At 40.8% G+C, this 26,374-nt stretch overlaps 2 protein-coding genes across 7 annotated transcripts in view; one reads left to right on the top strand and one right to left on the bottom strand.

Moving 5' to 3' along the window:
- Positions 1-23,303, top strand: part of zmp:0000000755 (phosphofurin acidic cluster sorting protein 2) — a 55,480-nt gene extending 32,177 nt beyond the window's left edge. For 2 of the 6 annotated variants that reach the window (XM_054797894.1, XM_054797900.1), the window contains exons 7-25: positions 554-634; positions 956-1,015; positions 3,292-3,443; positions 5,461-5,554; positions 8,777-8,860; positions 10,147-10,274; positions 10,386-10,518; positions 10,598-10,702; positions 10,799-10,905; positions 11,807-11,961; positions 12,036-12,149; positions 12,636-12,738; positions 14,118-14,150; positions 16,777-16,819; positions 16,912-16,954; positions 18,031-18,169; positions 18,261-18,484; positions 19,755-19,868; positions 19,955-23,303. In XM_054797894.1, the coding sequence (XP_054653869.1) occupies positions 554-634; positions 956-1,015; positions 3,292-3,443; positions 5,461-5,554; positions 8,777-8,860; positions 10,147-10,274; positions 10,386-10,518; positions 10,598-10,702; positions 10,799-10,905; positions 11,807-11,961; positions 12,036-12,149; positions 12,636-12,738; positions 14,118-14,150; positions 16,777-16,819; positions 16,912-16,954; positions 18,031-18,169; positions 18,261-18,484; positions 19,755-19,868; positions 19,955-20,070 (2,028 nt within the window). In that variant the 3' untranslated portion in view covers positions 20,071-23,303. The remainder of the gene's footprint in view (positions 1-553; positions 635-955; positions 1,016-3,291; positions 3,444-5,460; positions 5,555-8,776; positions 8,861-10,146; positions 10,275-10,385; positions 10,519-10,597; positions 10,703-10,798; positions 10,906-11,806; positions 11,962-12,035; positions 12,150-12,635; positions 12,739-14,117; positions 14,151-16,776; positions 16,820-16,911; positions 16,955-18,030; positions 18,170-18,260; positions 18,485-19,754; positions 19,869-19,954) is intronic. The other 4 variants (XM_054797895.1, XM_054797899.1, XM_054797896.1 and 1 more) reach the window with 4 other exon arrangements.
- On the bottom strand, positions 23,132-26,183 carry mrpl2 (mitochondrial ribosomal protein L2). The gene is made up of 8 exons (XM_054797905.1): positions 26,095-26,183; positions 25,558-25,643; positions 25,106-25,274; positions 24,599-24,740; positions 24,402-24,517; positions 23,742-23,852; positions 23,598-23,671; positions 23,132-23,518 (listed from the first exon to the last, which is right to left on the bottom strand). Exons 2-8 carry the CDS (start codon positions 25,627-25,629, stop codon positions 23,309-23,311), a joined length of 894 nt encoding a protein of 297 aa, XP_054653880.1. The 5' UTR covers positions 25,630-25,643; positions 26,095-26,183; the 3' UTR covers positions 23,132-23,308.
- Between the last annotated feature and the right edge of the window lie 191 nt (positions 26,184-26,374).

Genomic DNA, 26,374 nt, shown 5'->3' with positions numbered 1-26,374 from the left:
CTGTTAAGGGAGTGGGCACGGGTTTATTTTTTTTATTCTGTTAATTGGTTATTTTGCACTAAAATTTGTTTTACTCCAAAACATACATGCAAATAAATGCAGGTTCAAGTCAAATAGAATCGTTGTGCATCTCTGTGTGGAGTTTGCATGTTCTTCCCGTGCGTGTGTGCGTTTTCTCCGGTACTCCGGTTTCCTCTCACATTTCAAAAACATGAATGTTAGGTTAATTGGAGACTCTAAACTGTCCATAGGTATGAATGTGAGTGTGAATGATTTTTCCATTGAACATACTAATATTGAAAATAGTAAATCCAATGAATCCGTTTAATCATTCCCATCCGACACCCAAAAACGTTAACACACAAATTTTTATAGACAATAATTATAGGTTTACATGCAGAAAATGATACAAAAATAATTACAAATGACAAAGGAATGGACAACTGAACAATTAACATCACTTTTACCTAGTTTTGTTGTGATCGTGCAGTTTGATATATGCTTTGATATGCATGCATCAGGTGATCTCTTGTCTCTCTCTTGTGTGCTCCAGGATCTTTATGACGAAGATGATGAGGTTCGGAAGCCCAAGAAAGCTCGGAGGAAAATGATACGAACCACCTCCATGACGAGGGTTAGCTGCCTCCTCTTCTGCAACATGCTCGCTAATCATTGACCACGACAATAACCCAAGATGGGTGTTTTCTGACATAGAAGCTTTTAGAGAAAGTACACCGTATGTTCCATTTGTGCAAGCCATTAGTAGGATTTGGATGAGCATGTAAATGAACTCAGTGGGCTCAGTGGACTCAGTCGGATGGTCTTTACAATGCGGCTGTGGCTGCATAATCAAGTGGACAGTTCATATAAATCCATGCCATGGAGTTGTTATGCTGTTTTAACCATGGCAAGCATTTCCTTTGAACCTGATTACATTCGTGTTGTTCTGTTACAGCAACCAAACTTCAAGCAGAAGTTTGTGGCCTTGTTGAAGAGGTTCAAGGTAACTGATGAGGTGAGTTGAGAAATGAATCATTGCATCTATTTGACAGCAAAGGGAACATGTTCAAGGCTGAAGTAAAGGATCTGAGTGAATTTTAGAGGGGACCGTGCCCCGCCTGGGATTTGTTTGACTTCTGTTCAAGCCTTTAATAAGACAGCTGTAAGGGATAAATGATTCTGTTGCTGTAGGAAAAGATCTCCTCTTATCAGTATTGACTGATTAAACAGCATTCAGCACAGGAAAAGGTGAAAAAACCCAAAGAGGCTTCAAGCATCATTATGGCTCTAGGCTGCATTACCTCCCCACTCATGGATGTATGATTCATAAATTGCCATTAGCAACGATTTGTATGATGAATGCATTAAGGGATTTATTCTCTTCTACTTAATCTAATGATAAATGTTGAATCGTGTCATTGTCCTATTCAGACATGGGTTGTCCTTTTAAATGAATGTGGATTGTACGTACTGTTAAGAGCTTGTAATTAGGTCAGCAGCAGAAGGAAATGTTTTGTGTGCACCAACCCCAAGATGTCCATTAGCACATAATCTGTGGTAGACCACAGACCTTTAAAATGATAATTATCTTTATTGATCCATGAAATCTTGACGAGTGTTATCCTTTGCCTTGTTTTCATGTTTAAAAAAAAAAAAACTTCTTTCATCCATAGATCACATCATCAAATGTGTATTTCTTAATTTGGAAGATTTCAGAATGAATATTTTTAGAGTAATATTGGAATGTCCAAAGTGAGGCCCCCAGCTTGTTTTTTGTTGGCCTGCGGCACATCGGAGAAATATATTTAAACCAAAACAACCAGCAAATAAGGGGAAAAATAGAGCAAACGGGCAACTAGATGAGCTATTTACACTGAAAGACCCACATAAACCTTGCATTCCTACCTACGCTCTGTGTTCCCAGCGTCACACGTTAGCTCAGATGAGCGAGACGTGAGACGCCTTTTTTCATCAAGAGTTCAACGGATGCTGCGGTCCAAGCAGTCCGAGCAGAAGTTGTAGTAATTCTTCATTTGATCAAACTTACTTAAGATTTGCCAGATCGCTGCAAAGGACTTCAGAATATGATATTAGCATCCACTTTAGAAGTTCAGTACATCTGACTGCACTCTAAGCATTATGGGAACTGTAGTTCTTCTAGCCATAAATTTGCCACACCATTGTTTGAACCGTTAAGCAAATAATAGTAAGTAAATAATACTTGTAATAAGAAAGCTAAAGTACCGGTATACATAAAATAAATATTAAAAGATAAATCCAATTGTGCTTGATTAAAAAAGTAAAGAGGTACAGTAAACTATTAAATAAATGAATGCAATTCATGTTATAATTGCAACTTGTGATATAAAATAAAATGAAAACATTCTGAAAATACAAATTGCCCTAAAAATGGAATAAGCCATGCGCTTTCCTCATAACATTTGCTGTGCTTTCACAAACTTTAACTTGAAAATATTTTTGCTTGTTATGTATATATACATGGTGCGCACTGACTATCTCCCGTGTTTACTGTTAAAACACTCATGCTGATCCTGTTCTTAGGCATAATATATGCTTTTCTGTCAAGTGTTTACTTTAACTGACATGATTATGAGAGCCATCACAGTTCATTGATGATCAAGTCGGACTCTGGCCAACGTGGTGGGACGATCAGTCCCTGTTTATATTAATTAAAGCCACTAGCGTCGTTCTGAGGGCTTTTGTGTCATGAGCTGTGTGCGCGAGACAGCGTTGTGAGTTTTGCTTCAGTGAACGCCTCTACATGCCTCAGCTAGCCTGATGATCTTTTATCACGTTCCTTGTCACTAATCCTTTCCTTGTGGCTGGGCAGTGTGCACAGCCGCTGCTCTATAAATACATAGCCACGACGTGGAGAAGGGACAGACTGTGTTTATCTGCTCCCTGACAGCTCCTGCACTTAGGGAGTGGCATTAATCACCCGATTAGTCGAAAAGCCAGTGTGCTCTGTGTGTGCTCTTCCTGTAGTATACATCCCCACTGTGCAGCCACCAGATCAAAGTTCAACCCAGCTGGTCTCTTTTAGCACTTTTAGATTCTGATTGGTTGGCTTGGGACAGAGTTATAGGTGTATTTATAGTTGTATAGCATTCAGTATTCATCATTTTCATTCATTATTTATCCCATCAGCACATCTGTGCAAGTGATTAGAGGATGTGCAGCACCAGTCAATCAGTCCCTTCCCCCCCTTTTTTTAATCCATCTTTACAAGCTTACTGACGTGAAGACCATGGTTCTATCCTTTTGTGGCAGGTCCTGGATTCTGACCCAGTAGACCAGACCCAGGAAGTAGAGGAGGATCTGGACTTACTCTATGACAGTCTAGAGGTGTATAACCAGAGTGACAGCGGACCGGAGATGGAAGACAATGAGAGCGTCTTGAGCACACCCAAGCCTAAGCTTAAGTATGTTTGCACAATGCTGCTTCTTCAAAACCTCTATTAATTTCCCTGGATTGTCTCCTTCCCCAAGTACATGTGTTTTATATATGTTGAACAGGACAAAGAAAAAAAGTGTGTGTGTGTGTGTGTGTGTGTGTGTGTGTGTGTGTGTGTGTGTGTGTGTGTGTGTGTGTGTGTGTGTGTGGAGGAATGGGCATTTGAGTCAATTTCTTGGATTGACTGGAAAATCAATTTGACATGTGAGTTTGGGCCAAAACATTATTTCTGTATGGCTATCCCCTGTTTATTGCAGTTAATTGGTTCCACACCCGACCTTGATTAGTACATTTCTGCGAAATCGGATTCCTTATTTATAAATTGAATATTTTTGTAGATCATAGAAAACCTGTTTATAATCTACTAAATACGTTTTTTAACATCATTAGAGCCCTCTAGACGTGCAATAACACCCGTATAGTCACTTTTACACTTGTATTACCTAATATAGTAGACAAAATAAGAGTAAATAGGCCATTTAAGACAGAAAAAGGACTCATGCTCATGCGCATTGCTCTAAGTGTGTTTCCTACGGCAGCTGAAAGAGAGGCAGACAGGAAGTGACGTCAGGTTCAGAGTTGAGTTTGAGCTTGGATAACAGGCGTGAAAGTAGCTCCTGTTATTATTCGGGATTTTTATAAGGAATATTGTGCCTATTGTGAGAATTCAAACCTGCAATAAAAGCCTGTTGTTGCAGCACATTACAGAAACACTACTGAGAACTACTGTAGAGACCAGGGTAGAATACTGCATTTGATCAATGTCTTTCATTAAGTCATTTTTATGCTTAAAAATGCTTAATTTAGGCAAAAAATATGTAACATTTGTTTAAATATGCTTTTCTTCTTCTTCTTTTTTTTTTTTTTTTTTTTTTTACTAATAGGTGGTATTCAACCATGAAACAACATGATTTATGAATATATTTTTGAAAAACCGCACAATTTGAAGTGTAAAGTGGCAAGTGATTACTGTATTGTGCTATACGTATACATACATACTATACATATACACATACGACACAGGGTAGGAAGACAAGGGAACTCAAGTCAAGCTTGAGGCCCAGCTAAACCTACAGTACTCACATTGAATGTACATGACCCATAAGAAAATAACATGCTTAATGGTTCTTGGAGAGGAATATGAGCATATCAACATGAACGCTGTCGAGAGACCGTCAGTCCAGCAAATGTAAACACAGCTGAAGTAATGCTGATGCGCATACTTAGCTAACATACTCATATACTTTCCATTAGTGTGCAGGGTTGCAATCGCCGGATGGCAAAAATCACTCTGAAAGTTATCCTGCCACTGTCATATTAAGTATATTACAGTCAACAAAAATGTAAATGCAACACTTTTATTTTTGGTCCTGTTTTTCAGCAGCTGAACGATGATGATGTAAAGCTTTTTTTTATGTACATAAAAGGCCCTCTCAAATGTTCACAAGTCTGTCTAAATCTGTGTTGTTAGTGAGCATTCATAATTCATCCACCTCACAGGTGACATAACAGGATGCTGATGAGACAGCGTGTATGCTGGCCTTGCAAGAACTCTTTTTCCAACCCCGCAGACCTTCCAAATAGAGTGCACTTCGGAGTGGCCTTTTATTGTGGCCAACCTAATGCTTGCCTGTGCAATAAATCATGCTGTCTAATCAGCATTGTGATATGCCACACCTCTGAGGTGGATGGATTATATGTTATGAATGCTCACTAATACAGATTTGTGAACAAGCTCGTGAAAAATGAGACCAAAAACGATAGTGTTTATATTTTTGTTATCATCGTTGACATCAACGATGTTAATCTGATGTTCCTTTTAGTTGAGTAATACGTAACAGTGCCACCGCTGGTTACAGCCAAGATGTGAAGCCTGTTTTGCCCTTATTACTTTATCAATGGATTTGCTATTCATTATGATTCCCCTCCCTAGTTAAGATAAAACTGTTTTTATGATACTGAAGTTCTAATCTTTTGGTTTCCAGGCCATTTTTTGAGGGAATGTCTCACTCCAGCTCCCAAACAGAGATCGGAAGCCTACACAGCCAAAGAAGTCAACAGAAGGACATGTCATATACTGTAAGTTGATCACCAGGCACTTCATTATTATAGTAATAGCAAACTGCTCTGGTTTGTCTCAGTCCTGCTGTTTAGCCATAAAGTTCTTCCTCCTGCTGGTGCTGGATAGGATCACATTGGTAAACAGTGTTATGTAAAGTCAATGCCCCCTGGCAGTGTGTAAATGCCTCGCAGCCCTGTAGCCTCCACCGGTCAAGGGATTCCCAAGAACCATGCTAAAAATTCAGGGAATGGGGGAGGTCTGCCCGGCAGCCCCCACTGCCGCTGGGTATGATGGGGCTTACTGTCCTTACCCTATTTGCCCCTCTAGTATATATAGAGACTGACGCCATATGACCTCTACACCATCATCAACACACACACACACACACACACAAATATGCTCCCATGCTCAGAGAGAAGATGGGATGAAGCATTCTCTGAACTCCTACTGTCAGATTTATGACCTGTTGGAAACAAAAAGGGCTGAGGAAGAGGGAGAGAGAGACATGTTGTGTCTGACTTTGAGAGAGGGAGGGTGAGGGTGGGCTGTTTATAAATATATTGGAATCCATTTTAGCTTGTACAAAAGAACCCAGAACATTCCAGGATGTATCAGTCGACCATTTACTGCACACAATGCTAAATGTTTGCTGTCATAGTATACAAGATGTACTTAAACACTCCATCAAGTAAGCTGGAGTACATTAGTGTGTCTTTGTTAGTTGATTACATATTAGCTGTTAGATTGGGTGCAATGTATACAGTAGGGTGGGGATAGCAGAGTAAGTTCTGCTACTATATTTTCGTAATATTTTGTCAACAGTAACACAATACTGTACAGCGTTGATCGATACTTGATATTAAAAGAAAATCAGCTACGTAACACATGTCCATATACTGTAGGTGGAAAATGGAAACACAAATGTTAGTTTTACACCTTTCTCTTACGATAGGTGCATGATTTCATTGACGTCGAAACTCGACACAAACGATGCTTTTTTAGCAGGTTTAGCAGTGCAAATGTTGACTCTTTTCTCTTTCGTCACAATGAGTCGTACGTGGACATTTCACGTTTGAAAATGTTTAAACCAGGCACACGGCACATTCTAAAATACATCCGATATAAATTAAACAAGAAACTAAAAATAAAACCAACAGCAATCAGTAATTTTTTTACGAGAGTAAAGACAAAATATTAGGGGAATAGAGGCATAATCTATTAAGAGGAAAAAGAACATAAAGATGAAAATATTTTGAGAATGAAGTCAGAATATTACAAGATAAAAGGTATATAAAGAAAGGTGAAGTATGTGTAAAGTGGAATGTAAAAGGAAAAAGTTCAGACCAATAATACGCTTTGTCACCGGTAACAGAAAGCGGAGATGCAGGCTGTTTTTTTTTTTTTAATATAAAAAACATCTCTGCATACTGTATCTCCATGGGTTGGTTTCTAAAAATGTAAGACTCCCCCACATCCTTTTAATTTTTCAGTATGCGGCCGTCGGTGGAAAAAGTTTGGACACCCCTGGTTTAAACCAAAGGTGTTCAGTGGCAACTTGCAACTCGACTTGGACTTTGACATCAATGACCCGCAGAGGTGTGGACTCGTGACATGGAATCGAGTCAGAATCGAGTTGACAGTATCATCATAGAATTGCAACTCGAGTTGGACTTAGACATCACTGACTCGGGACTTGACTTGGACTTTAGTCTTTTGACTTAGGTTGAAAATAAGCTCTGTTTCATGATATCAAGTGCTGCTCCATGTTTTCATAAACCGGAAGTATCATCGTTTAATAGGATGTAGCGTAAAACATGTATGGTGTATTAAATGAAAAAATACATTCATGTTGGGTTATTTTCATCCAGTCTGGTCCTTGTGTGTCTCACCAAACATTACGTTACGACACCTAGTGTAGAATACTACATTTCATCGTCATTGAATGCGTCTTTATATGCCTTATATTAGTATTTTAGTGCATGTAGTCATTTTTATGTTTCAAAATGCTTAATATAGGCAAAAAATACATTATATTTGCTTAAATATGCATATTAATAATAGGCCATATTCAATTCAGCGTGATAATATATTTTTGGAAAACCGTGAGTGAAACAGAAATTAAAAATGGCATTTTATTTGGTAAACACTAAACATTGCTTCTGACTCGAAAGGACTTGAGCATTTCAAGCCTATGACTTCGGATTGACTTGTTTTGTCTTGTTTTGACTCGAGACTGGACTTGGACCTGCACGCCCGTACTTGAGACTTGACTCAAGACTTGCAATTAAAGACTCAAGACTTGCAAAACACTGACTTTCTCCCGCCTTTGATGACTCGGGACTTGCCTCAGATTTTAGTCTGATGACTTGAAAATATGTGAGATTTTCAGTGAATGTATCGATTAAATGTGTCCCCATTCAAAGTGTTGTACTTATGTGGTTGTTATTATGTCATTTCCAGCAAGACAACCCATTTTCCCACAGAATATTCATCATTGAATCCACCTGTTAACCTCCAATCAGGTTTAAGAACAACCAGCGAATGTGTGGATTCCATTTTTGTGCACTGACTAAATCCTGAATGCTATGTCAGCACTCTTTTTCTGTCACACTCGTCTAAGTCTATTTTAACAAATACAAATTCTAAATGCATTCATTCTATTTTTCCAAATTGAATAGATTGCTACATTGTTTAAATGGCATTTTATTTGGGAGACACTGTGCTTGTGAATTGTAAGGTCAATTTCAAGCCTATGACTTCGAAACTGGCTGCGGGTTGGCTGGCGACCAGTCCAGGGTGTACTCCGCCTCTTGCCCGAAGTCAGCTGGGATAGGCTCCAGCATACCCCCGCGACCCTGGTGAGGTTAAGCGGCGTAGAAAATGGATTGAAGGATGGACTTTGGACTGGACTCCACCTGTCATGCTTTGACTTGAAACTTGGGACTTGGATGTCTTGAAATTTGCCTCGAGACTTGAGATTAAAGACTTGAGAATTACTTGAGACTGACTTGCTCCCACTTCTGCCGTACTGTGACAGCTGGCGATACAATACATCACGATATTGATACATCGTGCCACCCCTAGCATACAGGCTTCCAGTGCTATTTCTGGATTGACGCTCTTCCGGTGTCACTGAGCTCCACTGTGTACAGCTAATGTTGTGTGCATTTCCGTTCATCACTAAAGTGAACTCCACAATTTGCACTGTCAAATTCTGAGTGAGTGTCTTTACCCCTCAGAGTGGAGACTTTCTCACTGTGGACAGATGTAAAGTGCAAGGGGCTTGCTATCAAGAGGACAGCGTCAAAGACACAACCATTGGGGTATGTTTTTAGTACAGCGCTTACTTTGCCTAAATGTCCCTTGAGCATTTCACCCCCTCAACCTTGAAACTGGAGTGCCCGTTCCCTCCCGTGGGTGTTAGGGTTTGCCGGGAAGAAACTAAGAAGGGTGGGGGTATGCAAGGGCAGGCATGGATCCACTGTCAGAAGTGATTAATTCAGTCAGTTAATACAACAAATATAGGATTACATTTTGTTGTTTGGTTAAGTTTATTGCTGACAGAAAGATATTCATGCTGCTCGCAAAATTGACAATAAAAATGTACTGTCTGTCATTGTCTGTCATATTTTATTTTGGATTACGTTCAAATTTTGTGTAACAATATTTGAGATCTCAACATGGACCAAAAACAGATCTATTTCTTCTACTATCATTCAAAATTATGTTTTTCTTGAGAGATTGTCTCAGACAGTTCCGTTTCATTTGAAATGACCTTTGTTTTAGGGTACATACACATATCCTAAACAATTGGAGAATGCCTGGTGGGCAACATTGTGGTCATCTTCGACCATGCCATGTCAAGTCAATCTAAAACCAAAATGGGAATCCTGCTTTCCCAGAAGAAGACTGGTCAAAAATTCTAATAACAATGTTGTGTAATAACACATTATGTCATGCACACCTATTGTCTTATCTGACTTAGTTCTTGCTGAATACTTGAGACACTGGTAGGGCTAGCGGTGTTTTCTTTTTAGACATTGTTAGCTCTAGCCATTGACACTGCATTTTATACTTGCAATTGTCTCAGCAGTAACATTAATAGTTTAAAAATATGAATATTATATGGAATACTATGGCTTTCACTTACTGTTTACAGCACTACAGTATGGTTTACTGACTATGAGTACATAAGAATATGTAATGTTGCGAGTCTTTCGTAAAGTAAAAGTAATAAAATTAATGGTAAAAAAACAAAAACAAACCTCAATCAGAAGACTGGGCACAAACAACTTGACAAATGAGGATTTATTGAGGGATGTTTGTGTTTGTGTCTCCTTGACTTTCCCTCTGAGTGATTGTAGCCATCCCTCTGCTTTGCTCCACTAACCCTCCTTAAATACATTTGAAATACAGCAGTTTTTCTCATTTTCTCATTGCCTAGACCACATCCTTCTGCCCCACCTCCTTTCCGCAACTTGTTCCTTCTCAAATGCTGGCTACAGATGCATCACGAGATACAGAACAGTAACCGGGGCTGGTTGTGATGAACCCGTGATGAACATCGGTTCCCTTTGGCTCATTGTTGCTTTCTTGCTGTTTGTCTCAGGAGCCAGAGACCAATGACAGCGGGCCAGGGCTAGGGGAGGTGAGCAACTGGGATGTCAACACTGAACGGATGACGAGCACTGTTGGCAAGCTTTGCAAGACAGAGTCCCAAAACCACATGTCCCCGAGGTACACTGCCGAGCACTACATCTGGATTTGTGCATGCAACATCCTTCTAAATTCACAGCAAGGCTATTGTATGCATAAGATATATCTTCTTGTTCAACTTTTTCTTTTCAGTAAAATGGAGAACAAGCTGCAGAGGCGTCCGCGCAGCACCTCCATGAAAGACAGGCAGAATTCCAAGGCCCAAAGTGACCGGACCAGCAGCATAGATAGCGAGTGCTCCCCAGAGTCGCGACTCATAGCACAGGTAAAAAACTCAATATCAGCTTCCAGTGGTGAGATGCTGTTTTTTCTAAGTCCATGATCTTCACTCATGTGTCCAAAAGGTTCCCAGGAAGTCCGTGTATGACCAACTGAACCAGATCCTCATCTCTGACGAGCGCTTGCCAGAGAGCATCATCCTCATCAACACCATGGAGTGGCAAGGACAGGTATGCGTTTGGGATGAATACATGCCAGCAGGTGTTTTTTCTTACCTTCAAAAGGAGATTGACTTAAGTTGTTTTCTTTTCTATGTTTCCCTGCAGTACGTTGCTGAGCTGCTTCATGAACAGGCCCAGCCCATCGTGTCCACCTGCTCAGCTGCAGATGTCCAGGCCGCCTTCAACACCATTGTCACTCGGATCCAGAGATTGTGAGTTTTTTTGTTTATGGGTCAAGTTGTTCACTCTAGGGCCGTGACACGGACAGTAATATGGAGTTGTGTTGTTCACCTTCAAATATTGTAACTACAATGTTTGAACATGATCACAGTACCAGTCAAAAAGTATGGACTCGTGTCATTTAACCAAGGTTACACTCTAAAAATGTATTTTTTGTAGTTACTGTAAATTCTGGACTATTGAGCGCACCTGAACATAAGCCACACCCACCAAATTTAAAGAGAAAAAAATATATGTACATATAAGGGCCGCACTTGTCTATAAGCTGCAGGTGCCCACGTTACATGGGAAATTTACACCGAAAGACACACTTTAAATGTTGCGCTCCTACCCACACTTGGTTTTCCCAGCGTCACTCGTTAGCTCCAGTGAGACGCTTACAGTCAAACAGTCCAAGCAGAAGCTGTAGTAATTCTACTCTTGATCAAACTTAACATTTGTCAGATCAAAACACAATTGCTGCAAAAGACTTCAAAACGTGCTATTAGCGTCCACTTCACTACTCCAAATCACTACTTCCTGACTCTGCACTGTAAGCATCATGGGAACTGTAGTTCTTTTCGCCATAAATGAGCCGCTATTCAGCGTGAGAACAATGACAGCGCTTCACCATACAATTAATAACCTTGTAATTTACCTTTGCAAAAAAAATATGAACATCTCATGCCATGTAATGACTTTGCTTTGAATTGTTGCTGAGAGTATTTTTGTGGTGACATAAGCCTGCCAAAAAAATACAGGTTTGTTTTCTGAAAGGCAAATTATTGCAATGTTTTGTAGAAGCATAAAAAAATACTGTTTTGAACCAAGGCAAACCCTAACAAAATAGTTTTTTATACGGCCTCAATGTTCCCTTTTTTCCGTCCCTTGCAGTTGTAACTGCAATGCACAGACTCCGCCCACAATGAAAGTGGCGGTAGCAGGTGACCAGAGTTACCTCAGCACCATCCTGAGGTTCTTTGTGGAACAACTAGCAAACAAGACACCTGACTGGCTCAGTTACATACGCTTCCTGGTCATCCCTATTGGTAAGTAATCATTATTACATGCATCATCTTCTAGTGAGCAACATATTTCAACATTTTTCTTGGCAATTCTCAAGCAGGCTCTCATCCTCTGGCTAAGTACGTGGCCACGTTTGACAGCAAGTTTAACAGCATCTTTATGGACACAGCGTGGAGGGAGCTGTTCTGCAGGACGGAACGGCCCGCCTCAGGTAGGACACAACTCACGGTCTGCCTGCCGTTTTGGTATCTGGCTGCACAGCGCACCAGTGTGTCAAAAGGAAAGAAATGGGGGTTACAGCACGGGTCAGGGCCTGAAGGATGGAAAGATTTTTTTTCCCCATCTGCGGAAGATAGCCACAGCCTGCTTTGGCGGAGGGACTGTTTCTGCTTCACGGCACATCTACTCCACCCTGTTCACTCTCTAGGGCTACATAAGAAGATTAACAGGCTCAACAGTGAACTCAAATGTTGAATAGGAAGGCTTGTAAAATTGAAACCAAATGCTTTGCTTAGTTACCTCATTATGACATCATATGTTTGTGGGATTCCCCTCACCCCCACGCCCCGGCACCTGCAGCCAGTAAATGAAATGACAAGCTATCATAAAGAATGTTTGTTTAGCGGTTAGAAAATCAATCATAGTCTTTCTGAGTGTAACACATTATTTACCACAGTTTTTTCTTTGCTCCCTGCAGATAACATTGATGTAGCAGGCCGTGTTGTTCAATATCTGGCTGGTGCTAATGTGTCCCACCAGTTTCCCATCTCTGAAGCCATGCTCACTTACAAACAGAAGAGGTAAAGTCAGACTGTTGCATTCTTTTGTATTGTTTGTGGACATGCATGTACGTTTCTGTGGGTGTTTGTGAACTAAGCATGTATGCGTCTGATTGAGTTCCAAACTGAATGATAAATAATGCTTTTTAATCCTCTCAGTTAATATTAGTCCACCATTGTCACTGGAAACTACGCATTACCTACACCTGCACAATGTCATGTAATCCAATGCAAGAGATGGAGTGGTCTTCTGCCTTTATTAAGACAATAGTGGGTATAATAATAATCATAGTAATCCTTAGTTTATCACAGTTGGTTGTAGAACCGTCAGTGATAAGTGAATTTCTGCAAAGTAGGATCCTTATAAATTAAATATTTTGGTAGTTAGAACATCGAAAACCTGTTTAGAACCTTTTAAATACAGTTTTTAAAATTAGAGTCCTCTAGATGTGAAAGAACGCCCCTATAGAACAACTTTACACTTGTGTTACCCAGTGTAGTAGATATGAGAAAAGAAGAGAAAATAAAGCCATTTAAGACATCAAGATTTTTGCTCTTGTGTGTTGCTGTTCATGTGTTCAAGTGTTAGGGGAGCTGAGTGGGGAGCAGACAGGAAGTGCAATAAAAGCATGTTTTTCCAGCGGTCAAGCTTGGTGCTCTGGTGTCTCACCGAACATTACAGTAACATTACTGACACCTAGTGACCAGTGTAGAATACTACATATCCCGACAACGTCCATGAATGTGACTTCTGAATGCCTTGTATTTGTATTTTAGTTCATTCGAAAATGCTTAATCGTAAAAAAAAAAGTAAAATTTGCTTAGATATGCATATTTTTGACTAATAATAGACTGTACTCAACCACAAAACAGTATGATTTATCAATTAATATATTTTTGAAAACCTGTAATAGAGTGAAGCTGTGAAATTCAAAACGCGGAGTGGTGAGGGATCACTGGACAGTACTGTGGAATGAATACCTCTCTGACAGTGTTATTGTCTTTATAAAGGCAGAACATTTGATACATCTCTGGTATTGGATCTCATTAGACTGTGCAGGTGTAGCTGATTAAAGATTGAAGTGCGCTGCATGCAAACACTGCATCAGTCATGGATTAACACACACGTCAGAGTTGCTGTATTGTCTTCTGAAATTCAGCAATTAGTGTATTTCATTGCAGAGACATCCGCATGTTCACTTCCAATCAAAGTTGTAACAAAGGCTTCTGATAATGAATTACGGCGAACAGCCCAGTCAATGCATTTGCATGTCATTTTCTGCTGCCCTCTATGTGAAGAGTGCCTTCCTTGTTAGTCAGAAGGTACCAAATACAACACAGTTTAACACTGTTTGCATTCCTTCTTCCCCCTTTTCCCATTTTTTTTATTTGCATTCAAGGAAAAGAAGTTTGTATTTTGATTTTTACATCAGGTATCTAATTTAACTCTTGGTTTTTCCCTTTTTTATTCTCCTCACCGCCATCTGCTGTGTCTAACACTCCTTTTCCCATTTTGATGCTCACCGTCACTCTGCACGACCAGTATGGGTTTTGTGTGACTTAACCGTGTCCTGCGTGCTGTTGCCGTGACGATTTGCCTAACAACCTTGAAATGACCCCATATACTGACTCAGTCAGCGTGAAAAAGGTACACTAATGGGACAAAACACTTGGTACACACTCCAAATTCTTGTATTAGGTCTTTCCAGAAGCGTGGAAGTTGGTATACCTGCAAACAGTGGACCATCTCCACGTTCTGTTCCATTTTCACTTCCTGTAGGTGTAATGCAGGGAGGGGTCTGAAACTCAACTTACCTGGGGGCTGCTGGAGGTAGCCTTTGGGTGAGGTTAGGCTGCATCAAGTAGTCACTCCGGAATCACGTTTCAACTAAGTGACAAACATGTCAACAAAGGCCACCGAAAGCTATCATGAGCCTGAGCTATGATTAGGCCATTTGTGATGATAAATATAGATCATAAATATAAAACTGTAGTGCTGCAGCCGCACTCTTTGGTGGTCAAAGATGGTCAGAGGCGTTCAGCAGCTAAAACAGAACTTGTCAACAAATGGGAAACGGCAGGACGTCATTACTCACTTTAAAAGAGATAACACTGCATAATCCCTCGACGCTTTGCGGCTTCACTCTATCACAGTTAAAAAAAAAAAAAGAATAAATCTTGCTGGAGGAAACAACATATGTATGAAACACAATACGGCCTATTATTAGTTAAAAAAAATGCATATTTCAGTCAATTTTACGTTTTTTTTGCACAAATTAAGCATTTTCAAGCATAAAGATGGCTAAATTAATTCAAATACAAACGTAATGCATTCAGAAGATGCATTCAAAGACGCTGTGATGATATGTAGTTTTCTACACTGGTCACTCGGTGTCACTGATGTTACTGTAATGTTCCGTGAGACACACAAGCACCAGACTCGATTGGAGGAACTTTTATTGCAGGTTTGAGTGATCTCACAACAGGCACAACACGAGCTACTTTTGCCAAGCTGAAACTCAACTCTGAACCCCTGACATCACTTCCTGTGCGCCCCCTAGCACTGGAACACATGTACAGCAACACACACACGCACGAGTCTAATCTCTGTCTTAAATGGCTTATTTTCTCATTTTATGTGTACGATATTGGGTAATAATAAAGGTGACTATAAGCGTGTTAGTTCAGGTGTAGATGACTGCGATAGTGTTAAAAGCCATATTTAAAAGGTCGTAAACAGGTTTTCTATGCTCTAACTATGAAAATATTCTGTTTATTGATAAGGAACCCTACTTCACGGAAATTCACTTCACGGTTGGTTCTGGAGCCAATTAACTGCGATAAACGAGGGATTACTGTATAACCATCACAGGACAACTTAACAACAGGTAGATAACACATACACAGGGTAACTACTACTAGTAGTGAAGGTTACTAAAAAAAAAGCATTCCTTGTGGCGCTTGTTTTGTAAAAAGTTGCAGAAGTTACGTGTTTTGAGTTAAGGGAGTTGTTTATTTTTCCGCCACAGTAGATGTAGTTGTCTTGTGTGTGTTTACTTACCTGTTACATGTGGTAGTAGTAGTAGTAGTACTTTATTAATCCCACAGCAGGGAAATTCATTTGTTACAGCAGCAAGCAACAAGTAAAGAATGGATAGTGACATAGTGAATACAAAATGGTTCAGGTGTTGTAGAGCCTGATAGCGGTCGGTATGAAGGACCTGCGGAACCTCTCCCTCTTACACCGTGGGTGTAACAGTCTGCTGCTAGGTGCTGACATTTTTGTGTTTGCACCGTGATTGTAGTTGGTGTTATGCCGCATGACCCCCTGTTCATTTCACTGTGTGACAAGCTCACTACAAGTTCAGTGTTTGCGTAAGCTAAAAGCTACAGCGCCTCTGACCATCCTGTGGGATAGAATATCGCCACAGTATACAAATAGAAACCAGCCAAGGTGCACGGGCCACACTAATCTTTGATGTCAAAAGTGGGGGCGCTATATGACCGCGGGCCGTGAGGTTGAGACCCCTGGTGTATGGCTTTGTGTCCTTATACTCTTTTCATACAGCTGTTTATTCCAGAGTGTATTGTCACAAACCCAAGTGTGTAAAGATTGCAAGCATCCAGGGGATTGAGATGTTCCCCATTGAGTATTTGATGGTTCAGTTTGTGGGTACTGTGATGGAACAGAATACAGTAGTAGTCATTTGTGCTTGTTCTGACCATTGCTTACCATAAAGTCTGTTATAATTGCATGTGTTGTTTGAAGAGCTTGTCCAAGAAGTTTGTGATTGAGTCATAAGTAGAACTGAATGGAACGTAGCCACAGAGGTCCACACAAGAACAACCCTCCTAGGAAACTTTGGTTGTAAGGAGCGGTCCACTCATTCATCTCATAAACCCCCAAGGTGATCTCATTTCACCCCCCAAAGCCAGTCATGTGCCATTTCTGCTGCGATGGGGCATGGTGCCATCTTCCCCCCAGGATCATTGAGTAGTGTTGCAGGGTTCCAAACCGCCTCGCCTCGCTAACATCCTCTTCATTCTCTCCCCTCACAGCCCGGACGAGGACTCCTGTCAGAAATTTGTGCCATTTATTGGGGTAGGGATTTTCTTTCAATAAAAATGCCGGCCAATTCAGATAATTCTGCTTTTGTTAGAAATCACCAGTGAAAATATTTGCTGCACTTGCAGGTTGTGAAAGTCGGGATTGTGGAGCAAAGCCTGTCAACCTCAGGTAAGGCGTTTTTTGTTAACATGCACACTGTGATACCTCACTTTCAAGTAGGATTCAATATTAATAAATGGAAAATGTTCATAGTTCTGAAATAGAAAACTTATTTAATATCTTATACAGTTTTTAACATTATTAGAGCCCACTACCACCCTATAGTCACCTTTACAATTGTATTACCCAATATAGTCAAACAAATCAGAGAAAATGAGACATATTAGACATAAATAAGGTAACACATCAGTCGTTCCTTTTCTTTTTGGACAGCGCACTTCCGCGGTGGCTATTGTCTCATCAATGTATTGGAATGGGGGCTTTTAATGGCTTTACACTCCATTACCCAATATAGTAGACACAATAAGAGTAAACAAGACGTACATGTAAATAAAACTCCTACTCGTGTGTGTACAGTAAATGCGTTCCCTTGGGAACCTTATCGGCGGGTGGACTGATGTGTAGAGGACAGGAAGTGACGTCGGAGGTTCAGAGTTGAGTTTTAGTTTGTCATGGATTATGTAGCCCGTGTTGTTGTTGTTATGATTATTATGTCATTATTGTGCCTGTTTTGAGATCATTCAAACCTGCAATAAATGCCTGTTCAGGCATCTGATGCTTGTCTCACTGAAGAATTGCTGGCCCCCAGTGGCTAATGTAGGGTACTACATTCACAATTGCAATGCTTCTTCTGACTTGTATTTGTATTTTAGTTCATTTAGTCATTTTTATGCCAGCAAATGGTTAATTTAGGCCAAGAATAAGTACAATTTGCTTATATATGCATGTTTTTTTGCTGATAATAGGGCGTATGCAACCACGAAACAGCTATCATGGAGTGAGTGTGCGATGTTCAAACTGTGATGTAGCAAGGGATCGTATATCTAAATTCGCTCGTAGCTACTTCATTGGCATGTGCCCCACACATCCATAATATTTCAAGTAGCATCTTGCTCACAAGTAACCAGAAAGAGTTGGAAAGTAACTGATTGGACAATGAAGGGGGGCAACACAGCTGACGTTTCACAATGACCTGATGAAAGATAAGCTTCTACGATGGGTAAGCTCATCTGTCATATTCACAGTGGATTCTGATGATGCAATGGGGGGCAACACAAGCATCTTGGCCTCCCCCACACCCCCGTCGGCCGGTCCGTATGGGAAGGAGATTGGGGGAACGCCTCCACAGTCACCGTCTGTGTCCACTGCCCTTTCTGGAGCTGGGTAAGACACAACACAATAAAGTGATGGACTGTAGATTCTCCTGTTGTGTGAGCAGGTAGTCAAAGTTTGCTTTTTTCTGTTGTTTTTGCAGTTCTCCGTGTTCTGGCAGTGAAGTGATGGGCCTGCAGGTGGACTACTGGACATGGCAAGGACCAGAGAAGAAGAAAGAGGGAGAGAAGCGAGACGTGGGACTGAAGAACACTCTGAAGAGTAACTTCCGCTCCCTCCAAGTCAGCCGCCTGCCATGCGGAGGGGAGCTCACCCCTCCGCCCAGTATGGCCATGACCGTGGTCACCAAGGAGAAGAACAAGAAAGGTACATGAAGGGGGGGCGTTGGTTCCAAACAGTAGTCGTGCTGCATGATGACAACGTTTTGGGTTTTCACAGATGTCTTCTAAAGGAGGTTTAAGGCCACATTGAAAAGACAAGTTAGGAGGTGTGATATTATGTGAATAATGTCAAGCAAATGTTCACATTTGTATATATTACCTGTATATATTAATCAAGGAATATCTAAAAAGCCAACAAAAGAGTCAACATCACATCCCATTAAACCATCATACTATAATATTACCACTTGATTCTTGTAAAGTAACAAATACATTATAATATAATAATATAATACCAACTTTTTTTGTCATTTACACTTTTTTCTCATATTATGACTTTATTCTAGTTAAATTGTGAGTTTATTCTCAGAAAATTACTACTCTTTTCTCTGAATATTATGACTTTATTTTTGTAAAATTACAAATTTAAAAAAAAGTATTCTTGAATAGTACCTCTATATTAAATATTTTTGGAAAATCCTGCTTTTTGTGTGTAAAATTAGGAAGTATTTTCTTGTAATATGTGTTGAGTTGTTTTTTTCTTGTAATATTTTGACTTTATTCTCATGAAATGACATTATTGTAGTAATATTACTACCATTTTCTAACCTGACTATTTTTGTAAAATTGCCTTTTTTTCTCGTAATATATTCAACTGAATGTATTATTATTTTCGTTGAATACGATGGCTTTATTTGTGTAAAAAAAATAACATTTCTGTCTTGTAATATTTTGACATTTACATTATTCTGGTAAAATTACTGCATTTTCTTAATATTTTGACTATTTTTGTAAAAAAAATGTAATATTTGTTTTATATTCTGAATGCAATGACTTTATTGTAAAATTGACATTTTTCCTTGTAAAATTTGGACTTCTTTTAATGTTAGGACTTTATTTATGTAAAATTACTTTATTCTCATAATATCACAAATTTATTCTTGGAAGTCATTTTGTAATATTTTGACTTTGATTCGCATGAATTTAGGACACTATTAATAAGTAAAATGGCTATTTTCTCTGAATATTGTGACTTTATTTTTGCAATATTTTGATTTTATTCCTGTGAAATTCAACTTTATTCCAGTAAGATTACTACTATTGTCTCTGAATATTATGACTTTATTTTTGTAAACATTGTGATTTTTTTTCTTGTAATATTTACATGTAATTCTGTAATTTATTCCCATAACATGACAACTGTAATCTTAGAAAATATGACTTTATTCTTGCCCTAATGCTTCTCCTCTTTCCAGTTATTTTTCTCAGCAAGAAGACCAAGGAGAAAGAGCTGGACTCTAAGAGCCAAGTGATCGATGGAATCAGCAGGTTGATCTGCACAGCCAAGCACCAGCACACGATGCTGAGAGGTAACACTGCCCCCTGGTGCCGGTACCAATTATAGCAGGTACGTTTCTGAAAACGTCATTGAATCACGGGAGTTGATCTCTTCCAGTCAGTATCGACGGAGTGGAGTGGAACGATGTCAAGTTTTTCCAGCTTGCTGCCCAGTGGCCAACTCACGTCAAGCACTTCCCGGTGGGAATCTTCGGTTACACAAAACCCGTGTGACCCCGGCAGCCGCCCCCTCGGAAAGGCCCCCCGACTCCTCTGCTCTGCACTTGTCTCACCAGACGCTCCACAGAATTCGAGGGAAAGCCAACGGGCGCACGGCAGTAACAGTTTTCCTGTGGAAATCGTACTTAGGTCACATCCATGTGTTCAATACACACACAATGTTTTGCTCCTTCTGATGGTTTTCACGCTGTTTGGCTGTTGCTTTCCTTTCTTTTCTTTTTTACACTACAAAAAAGAACAAGTACTATTTTGTAAGATTCGTGCTACCCGCCTTGAGGTCGTCGGAGCTGTTTGACAATTTGCCACATGTGGATAATGGCAGCTATGTTTGCACTTTGTTTTTTTTGTTAACATGTTATTATTTCTGTGAAATCCTACATTTATTGTTAGCCTGTAGAAGATGGAGGCGTGCGATGGTGATGTGCAGTGGCGTGTGTGAGATTTTTTTTTTTAAGGCCGTGTTCGTCCTTCGGAATATTGCTGTGAATCTTGTCAGAAAGCCTTTGTTGGCTTTTTTTTGTTTGTTTGTTTTTTTACTCAGCCCTTTCCTTTCTCCAAATTGTCACTGAAAACAACACAGGACTTCTTTTCTCACGCATGACGTTTTGTCAAGAAGCTAGAATTGATTATAGCTGGCACACATTTTTAAACACTCCGATAATGTAATTCTCTGAAAGTCGTGAAGACTTTACACAATGACTTAGAAACAGGGTAATTCACAGCAGCTCAATGCCAAATTAACTTCTGCCGTTTCTAAGCCCTGATATGCATTTATTGTAATCCCCCGCCCCCAACCTGTGAAGTTTCTTGGCCTTCTAGGAGCTACTTATTCTGCAAATAGTGGCTGGTGAAAATGTGCAGTGTTGTGCCAAAGTCAAGTGTGTGTGTGTGTGTGTGTGTGTGTGTTTTACGGCCCCACCAACAGAGCTTTCGGCCTACATGATGTATTTGGGGTCCCTTTTGGAATTAAGTACAGTGTTCCCTCGCCGTTCACCTTTCGCGGACTCGCTGTTTTGCGGACTTTTTAGTGCAATTGAAGTGTTTTTTTTGTTGTTTTTTTACAGCGTATGAACGCTGGCCCTTTGAGAGGAATTGCATTGTGACAAGTTGAGTGTTGTCGTTCTCTGCTTTAGCACAGGGGAGGGGTCTCTCTATTCTAGTCTGCACCATTGTCTTCTGTGTGGTCTCCTGTTGTGGTCATGGCTACCAAACTAACCGTGTGAGCTGCTTGCTAACCGCCAATACTGTCAACAATAGAAGAAACAGAAGCAAACCATGTGAGGGAAAATACGACGACAGGAGCAACATGTTTTATCAAGGATACAAACACGCCAACGGCGCCAGGACGATGAGGCCTGGTCAGAGGTGTGAAGTACGCGTGAGTCAGTTAATAATTTCCTGTGTCCAGCCTTGTAGGTTGGTCATTAAAATTCCAACGCAATTTGAACTTTAAGAGTGTTTAAACAAGAGACAAATGTGAGAAAAGTGTATAATGTGTATGGTGAGGGGTTTTACAGCCTTAAAACATATATAATTGTAAATATATATATATATATATATATATATATATATATATATATATATATATATATATATAGTTGGCTACTTTGCGGATTTCACTTATTGCAGACTGTTGGTAACCTATCTCCCGTGATAAACGAGGGAACACTGTATTAGCACTACTGAAAATGGAACAATCAGTGTATTAAGTTGGCTGTAGATGCATACAGTCTGGAAAAAGCATAATGTTGAGGAAGCTCCAGTGTTGGTGTGACTGCAAACATGCTTTGACAGTAGCGCCCAGCGCAATGCAAATTAGTCGCCAGATGTCCAAATCACTGCCTGTGTGTGTGTTTGTGTGTGTCCTGTGTGCGTTGGTACTCCCCAACAAGTGTTACGTGCAACTTACGCAATAGGAAACCTTTCGACAAACGGCCTTCGGTGTGTTGTGGCTTTTTTTCTCTCTCCCCCCCCCAACCCCGAGTGAAAAGCTTTGTTAGGCTGGCTTGTTTTTTAAAGTATTGTATATAAAAAAATACAAGATGTATTATGATTTGCAAATCGCCCTTGGATGAAATTGAAAGCACAAATAGCTAACCTCTTATTTCTTGTCCAAAAGAAATGCCAAATTGAGTATGTTTGTTATGTATGTGCTTTCTCCTACATTTCCCGTACTTGGTAATGCACTTTTTAAATGTGGTTTTTACACACAAATTGGGGACGCAGTTTTGGTTTTAGGTGTGCCGTGTTGTATGTTCTTTTTCCAATGTAAACCACTACCTATAGACGTGATAAGGCTGTTTCCCGGAGATGTTTATTATGTCGATGACGTCAAGCTCCCTGTGGGGCATGAGTGCATCTGTTACTTCCCCCTTATGCCACTTGTTTTGTTTTGGGGTTGTTTTTTTTCCCATTTTTGTAGCTGCCACCCTCCTGCATTTTTAGAGATCCCTATCTTGTCTTGGCTGGGAGATTGAAGCCCCTTTCACACTGCCAGCTCAGTAGTAGAAACACACGGATGGACGTAGTATCAGGGTCGGAACAGAGGTGGGACGCTGTTGTCTGGCTAGTATTTGACATCACACGTTGCATCTGATGGTGTGTAGCCATGTGAAAGCACACGCAATCACAGGAACGTCTTTCATGACTGCTTTCTGTGTATAATGCACAGATGTGCTGTTCTGGCTCTGATGCGTCCGTTTTGCAGGATTGTGTGCGTGCGTGCCTATGTGTGTGTGAAAGAGACCCAACTGGCCCCCCATAGATGATGGAACTTTGGCTGTGAAGTGTTTTGTGAGGGAAATGATCAAGTGATTTAGCTTTTTCAAAATACTAAAATGGGCTTCGTGTCAAGTGTGTTCTGATGTATTTGACCTAAAAGTTTGGCTTTGCCCTAAATCTCGCCGTAGCATGGGGGGGGTTTCACAAGGCAGGACCAGTGAGCGGCTGTGCTGCTTTGTGAGAAGATGCCAGCACGCCATCTCATTGGTCCTGTCACCTGAGATGCCACCCAGTGTCTTTGCACAATCCCTATTTTAAAGGACGTGACAGTATTTTTAAATTTACCACTAAAGAATATGGGTTACTCTGCATGTTTTACTATAGTTGTAAATATGTTTTGGATTTTTATATTGTTTTTTTTTCTTTCCATGCTCTCACAAGCAGTTGTGTTTAATAAAATTTGTAACCTTCTGTACAAAGAGCATTCCTTTATTCAAAGCGTCGCATGTGATCAGTTAGTGGAGACTGAGGGCAGGTTGACGTAACTCTTCATCGGCGGCAGCGGCTTAATCTTGCGTCCCGCCCAGCCTCCCTTCCTCTGCCACAAGCCGCTCGACGGACGAATGCCGAGCCAGCGATTGCGCCCCGCTTTGCCGATGATCCTTTTATTGTGGTCCACGTTGGATACCCGGCCCACTGTTACCATGCAGGTCTCCAATACCTGTACGTGCATGTTTGACACACGTTTACCTCTCAGCTTATTGAGGGCGTTGTGCTTATCTGGTGTCACCTGAGCTCACCTGAACCTGCTGCTTTGACGGGAGCTGAACTATCGCTGTTCCGTTTACTTTACGGAGTAAAACCCCACTTGTGCCTGATAACGTAAAAAAACAAAAGGTGTTATTAAAGAATGACACAGCAACTACACACTTTCGATAGATTACCTGCAGCACGAATGTATTGTGATCCCTTCCCAGGTTGTACCTCCAGGTTATTGATCAGTGTTCCCACAGGAAGTGCTCCGAGTGGATAGGAATCACCCTCATTGGCTGACACTGTTAACCAATCATTCATCCTTTACTCGTTTGAATCTATTCACAAACTACTAGGGGTGTCACAAGACACTCGGCTCACGAGACGATACACAAGGTTGAGTCTACGAGGACAAGATGGGATTTTAACATTACTTTTAAGAAAAGCACAATGAAAAAATACAATCAAAATATGACAAAATAGTGCAGTCTACTAATTTAATTTCTTCTGCGCTCTGTGTGTATGCTACCGGCCCCACCTCCCCTCACCGAGACAAAGACTGGCTCACTCTGTTCATGCCGTTGCTCTGTGGAACGCGCCAAGGTGCTGAAACCAATGCACAGAGTGAATCCTCGAGGCGAGAGACAAGGAAAACAGACATGCATGCACATGGCAATGTATTGAGGCTGGCAACATGACCAAGTTCATTCCCGTTTATTGTGTGATTGTTTATTGTCCCAGGCCTGGTGCCCACGTGAAATCTTGTGACACCCCTACAAACTACAAAAGTGAAGTGGAGAGAGTTGCATCATGGAATGCGCAATCCAGTTACTTTAAACAATGTTTTATACCTGCCATGCGTCCAATGACTGGCGATGTTTTAATGATGTCTCCCTCATGCATGTTCTCTGTAGCAATGAGCCATCTTTTGCGGTTGCCACCGGCAACCAGAGCAATGTCAGCAGACCTGTATATAAAAAATAAAAAAGCAGGCCAGATGAGGCAAATAGGTTTCATGCTACAAGTTGCATACAGTATAGCATCTCACCTGCATGGGTCATAGCGCACTTTCATAACCTTCTCGTCAAAGGGCTGTCCTTCTTTTTCTGGTTCATAGCGCAGACGCTGGAAGTCGACCCAGCGGTATTTTTGTTTGTGGCCCCCTCCGATACCGTGCGTGCGGATTTTACCTGACAAAAGCAGTAGGAGGAGATCACAGTTACTCCACAAGCGCTCACATTTCAACTCAACCCATGAGTTGGTGAAAACCCGAGGACTGTTTTTTTTTTGTGTGAGATTCATTATAACAACATCAAAAGTTTCAAAGGCTTGACGATATAAAATCTATTCTTTGTTATGAACTCGCAAAATTATTTCTAGCTAAAAGATACCTGTTCAATACATAAAAATTTAAGAAGCAAACGTTATTTATATACTTTTGTGTGCTCAGTAAAAGATACACGACCGTACTGAACTTGGTTCTATATAAGCCTCATGAGACACTGATGAACGGCAACAAATACGACCCACCAAATACTCCTAATACACTTCTTACCTGTGTGATCTCTGCCTCCTGTCTTCTTCATCCCAATTGGTCTGACCGTGTACTTTTCCCTCTGCTTCCATAAGGTCCTGTTCTGTTCCAGACCAGCTGTGGTGAGGAAGCTCCGGCATGGCCCTAAACCGGACGCACTCGAGGGTAACACTTGAGCTCCCCGGTTAACCTGTCGGCGTGGAGAAAGCGCATGTTAGTTAGCGACTTGCCAGCGATGAGGCTGAAGTTAGCTTCCGATTCGCCGGCCTCTGATTCGATTTAAGGTGGTATTACCCTAATATGCAGTGCGACTGTCCACTTTTAGGTAAGACGTTCTTACCTAAAATGTTCTCAATCGAGAAGTGTCACAGAAACAGACTATCAGTGAACAAACAGTCACATTGCACATTAAGGTTAATCGGATCGGAAGCAGCGTCGTCATTTGTTCTTCTACTGTGGAAGAAGATGTGGACCTGAGAGCACAGCAGAGCAGGCTGGGCGACCGTGAGGGAGCGCAGGGCTCGGGTCAAACAAGACATCGCCATCACTCCTTCGAGAGCTGCACGGTAGAGATACAAGTACATTTAGCAAGTTATCCTCCTTTTAGTTTAGATTGTTGTTGTAGTTCACACTGCTGCCATACTGAGTCTGGGTTCCGTTCAAGGTCACTTCCTTAGAGGGAGTTTTCCTTGCCTTTATCGCAAAGCGCTTGCTTATTCAGTTGGTTTCCTTTCACATATGAGGAGCTTGATTCTAGACCTTCTCCGTGTGTTACGTGCCTTAACACAGAAGGCTCTGTGCAAATAACTGACCTTCCCTTTACACTGTTAGGCATACTCCAAATTTGTTTGAGAAACCTTTTTTTTAATGGTATTACCAACTAGCTTAGCCGCTTAAATGTAGCTGAACCACTCCCTGACGGTTTCTTGCATTTATCACATATATAAATAAAACGATGACATACAAGTATTCCACAGAGTCATAATTGGGGAGGAAAAAAAACACCTAACCTTTAAATTCATTTTAGATCGTGACAGTAGTCTCCCTGGCGTCCTTCGCGAGCCAACACGCCGCGTCGCACAATGATGACGCGTTTCCGGAACCCGCATAATACAGTTTTAAATTATACCTTAGCTAGGATTTTACCGACCGTGCGTGTTCACCTTCCGTGATAAATGGGGGAAGACTTTTACGTACGGTAATCATTTTAAGACATGCGGTACTACAGCACAATTGTTCATTCTTGTACGATCTGGCCACTGGGTGGCAGTGCCGTGCGAGTTTAAACAC

The sequence above is a fragment of the Dunckerocampus dactyliophorus genome, chromosome 14, assembly GCF_027744805.1.
Source record: "Dunckerocampus dactyliophorus isolate RoL2022-P2 chromosome 14, RoL_Ddac_1.1, whole genome shotgun sequence".
Classification (NCBI taxonomy): Eukaryota; Metazoa; Chordata; class Actinopteri; order Syngnathiformes; family Syngnathidae; genus Dunckerocampus; species Dunckerocampus dactyliophorus.
Note: the sequence above shows the minus strand (reverse complement) of the source record. Positions and strands in the feature narration are given on the sequence as shown.

What these genes read in the sequence shown, in the direction of transcription:
- mrpl2 (XM_054797905.1), bottom strand. Translation starts at nt 25,629, where the DNA reads ATGGCGATGTCTTGTTTGACCCGAGCCCTGCGCTCCCTCACGGTCGCC. An exon ending in GTGCGCTATGACCCATGCAG is followed by an intron (nt 24,518 to 24,598) that starts GTGAGATGCTAT and finishes TTTTATATACAG; the next exon opens with GTCTGCTGACATTGCTCTGG. An exon ending in ACAATACATTCGTGCTGCAG is followed by an intron (nt 23,672 to 23,741) that starts GTAATCTATCGA and finishes TTACGTTATCAG; the next exon opens with GCACAAGTGGGGTTTTACTC.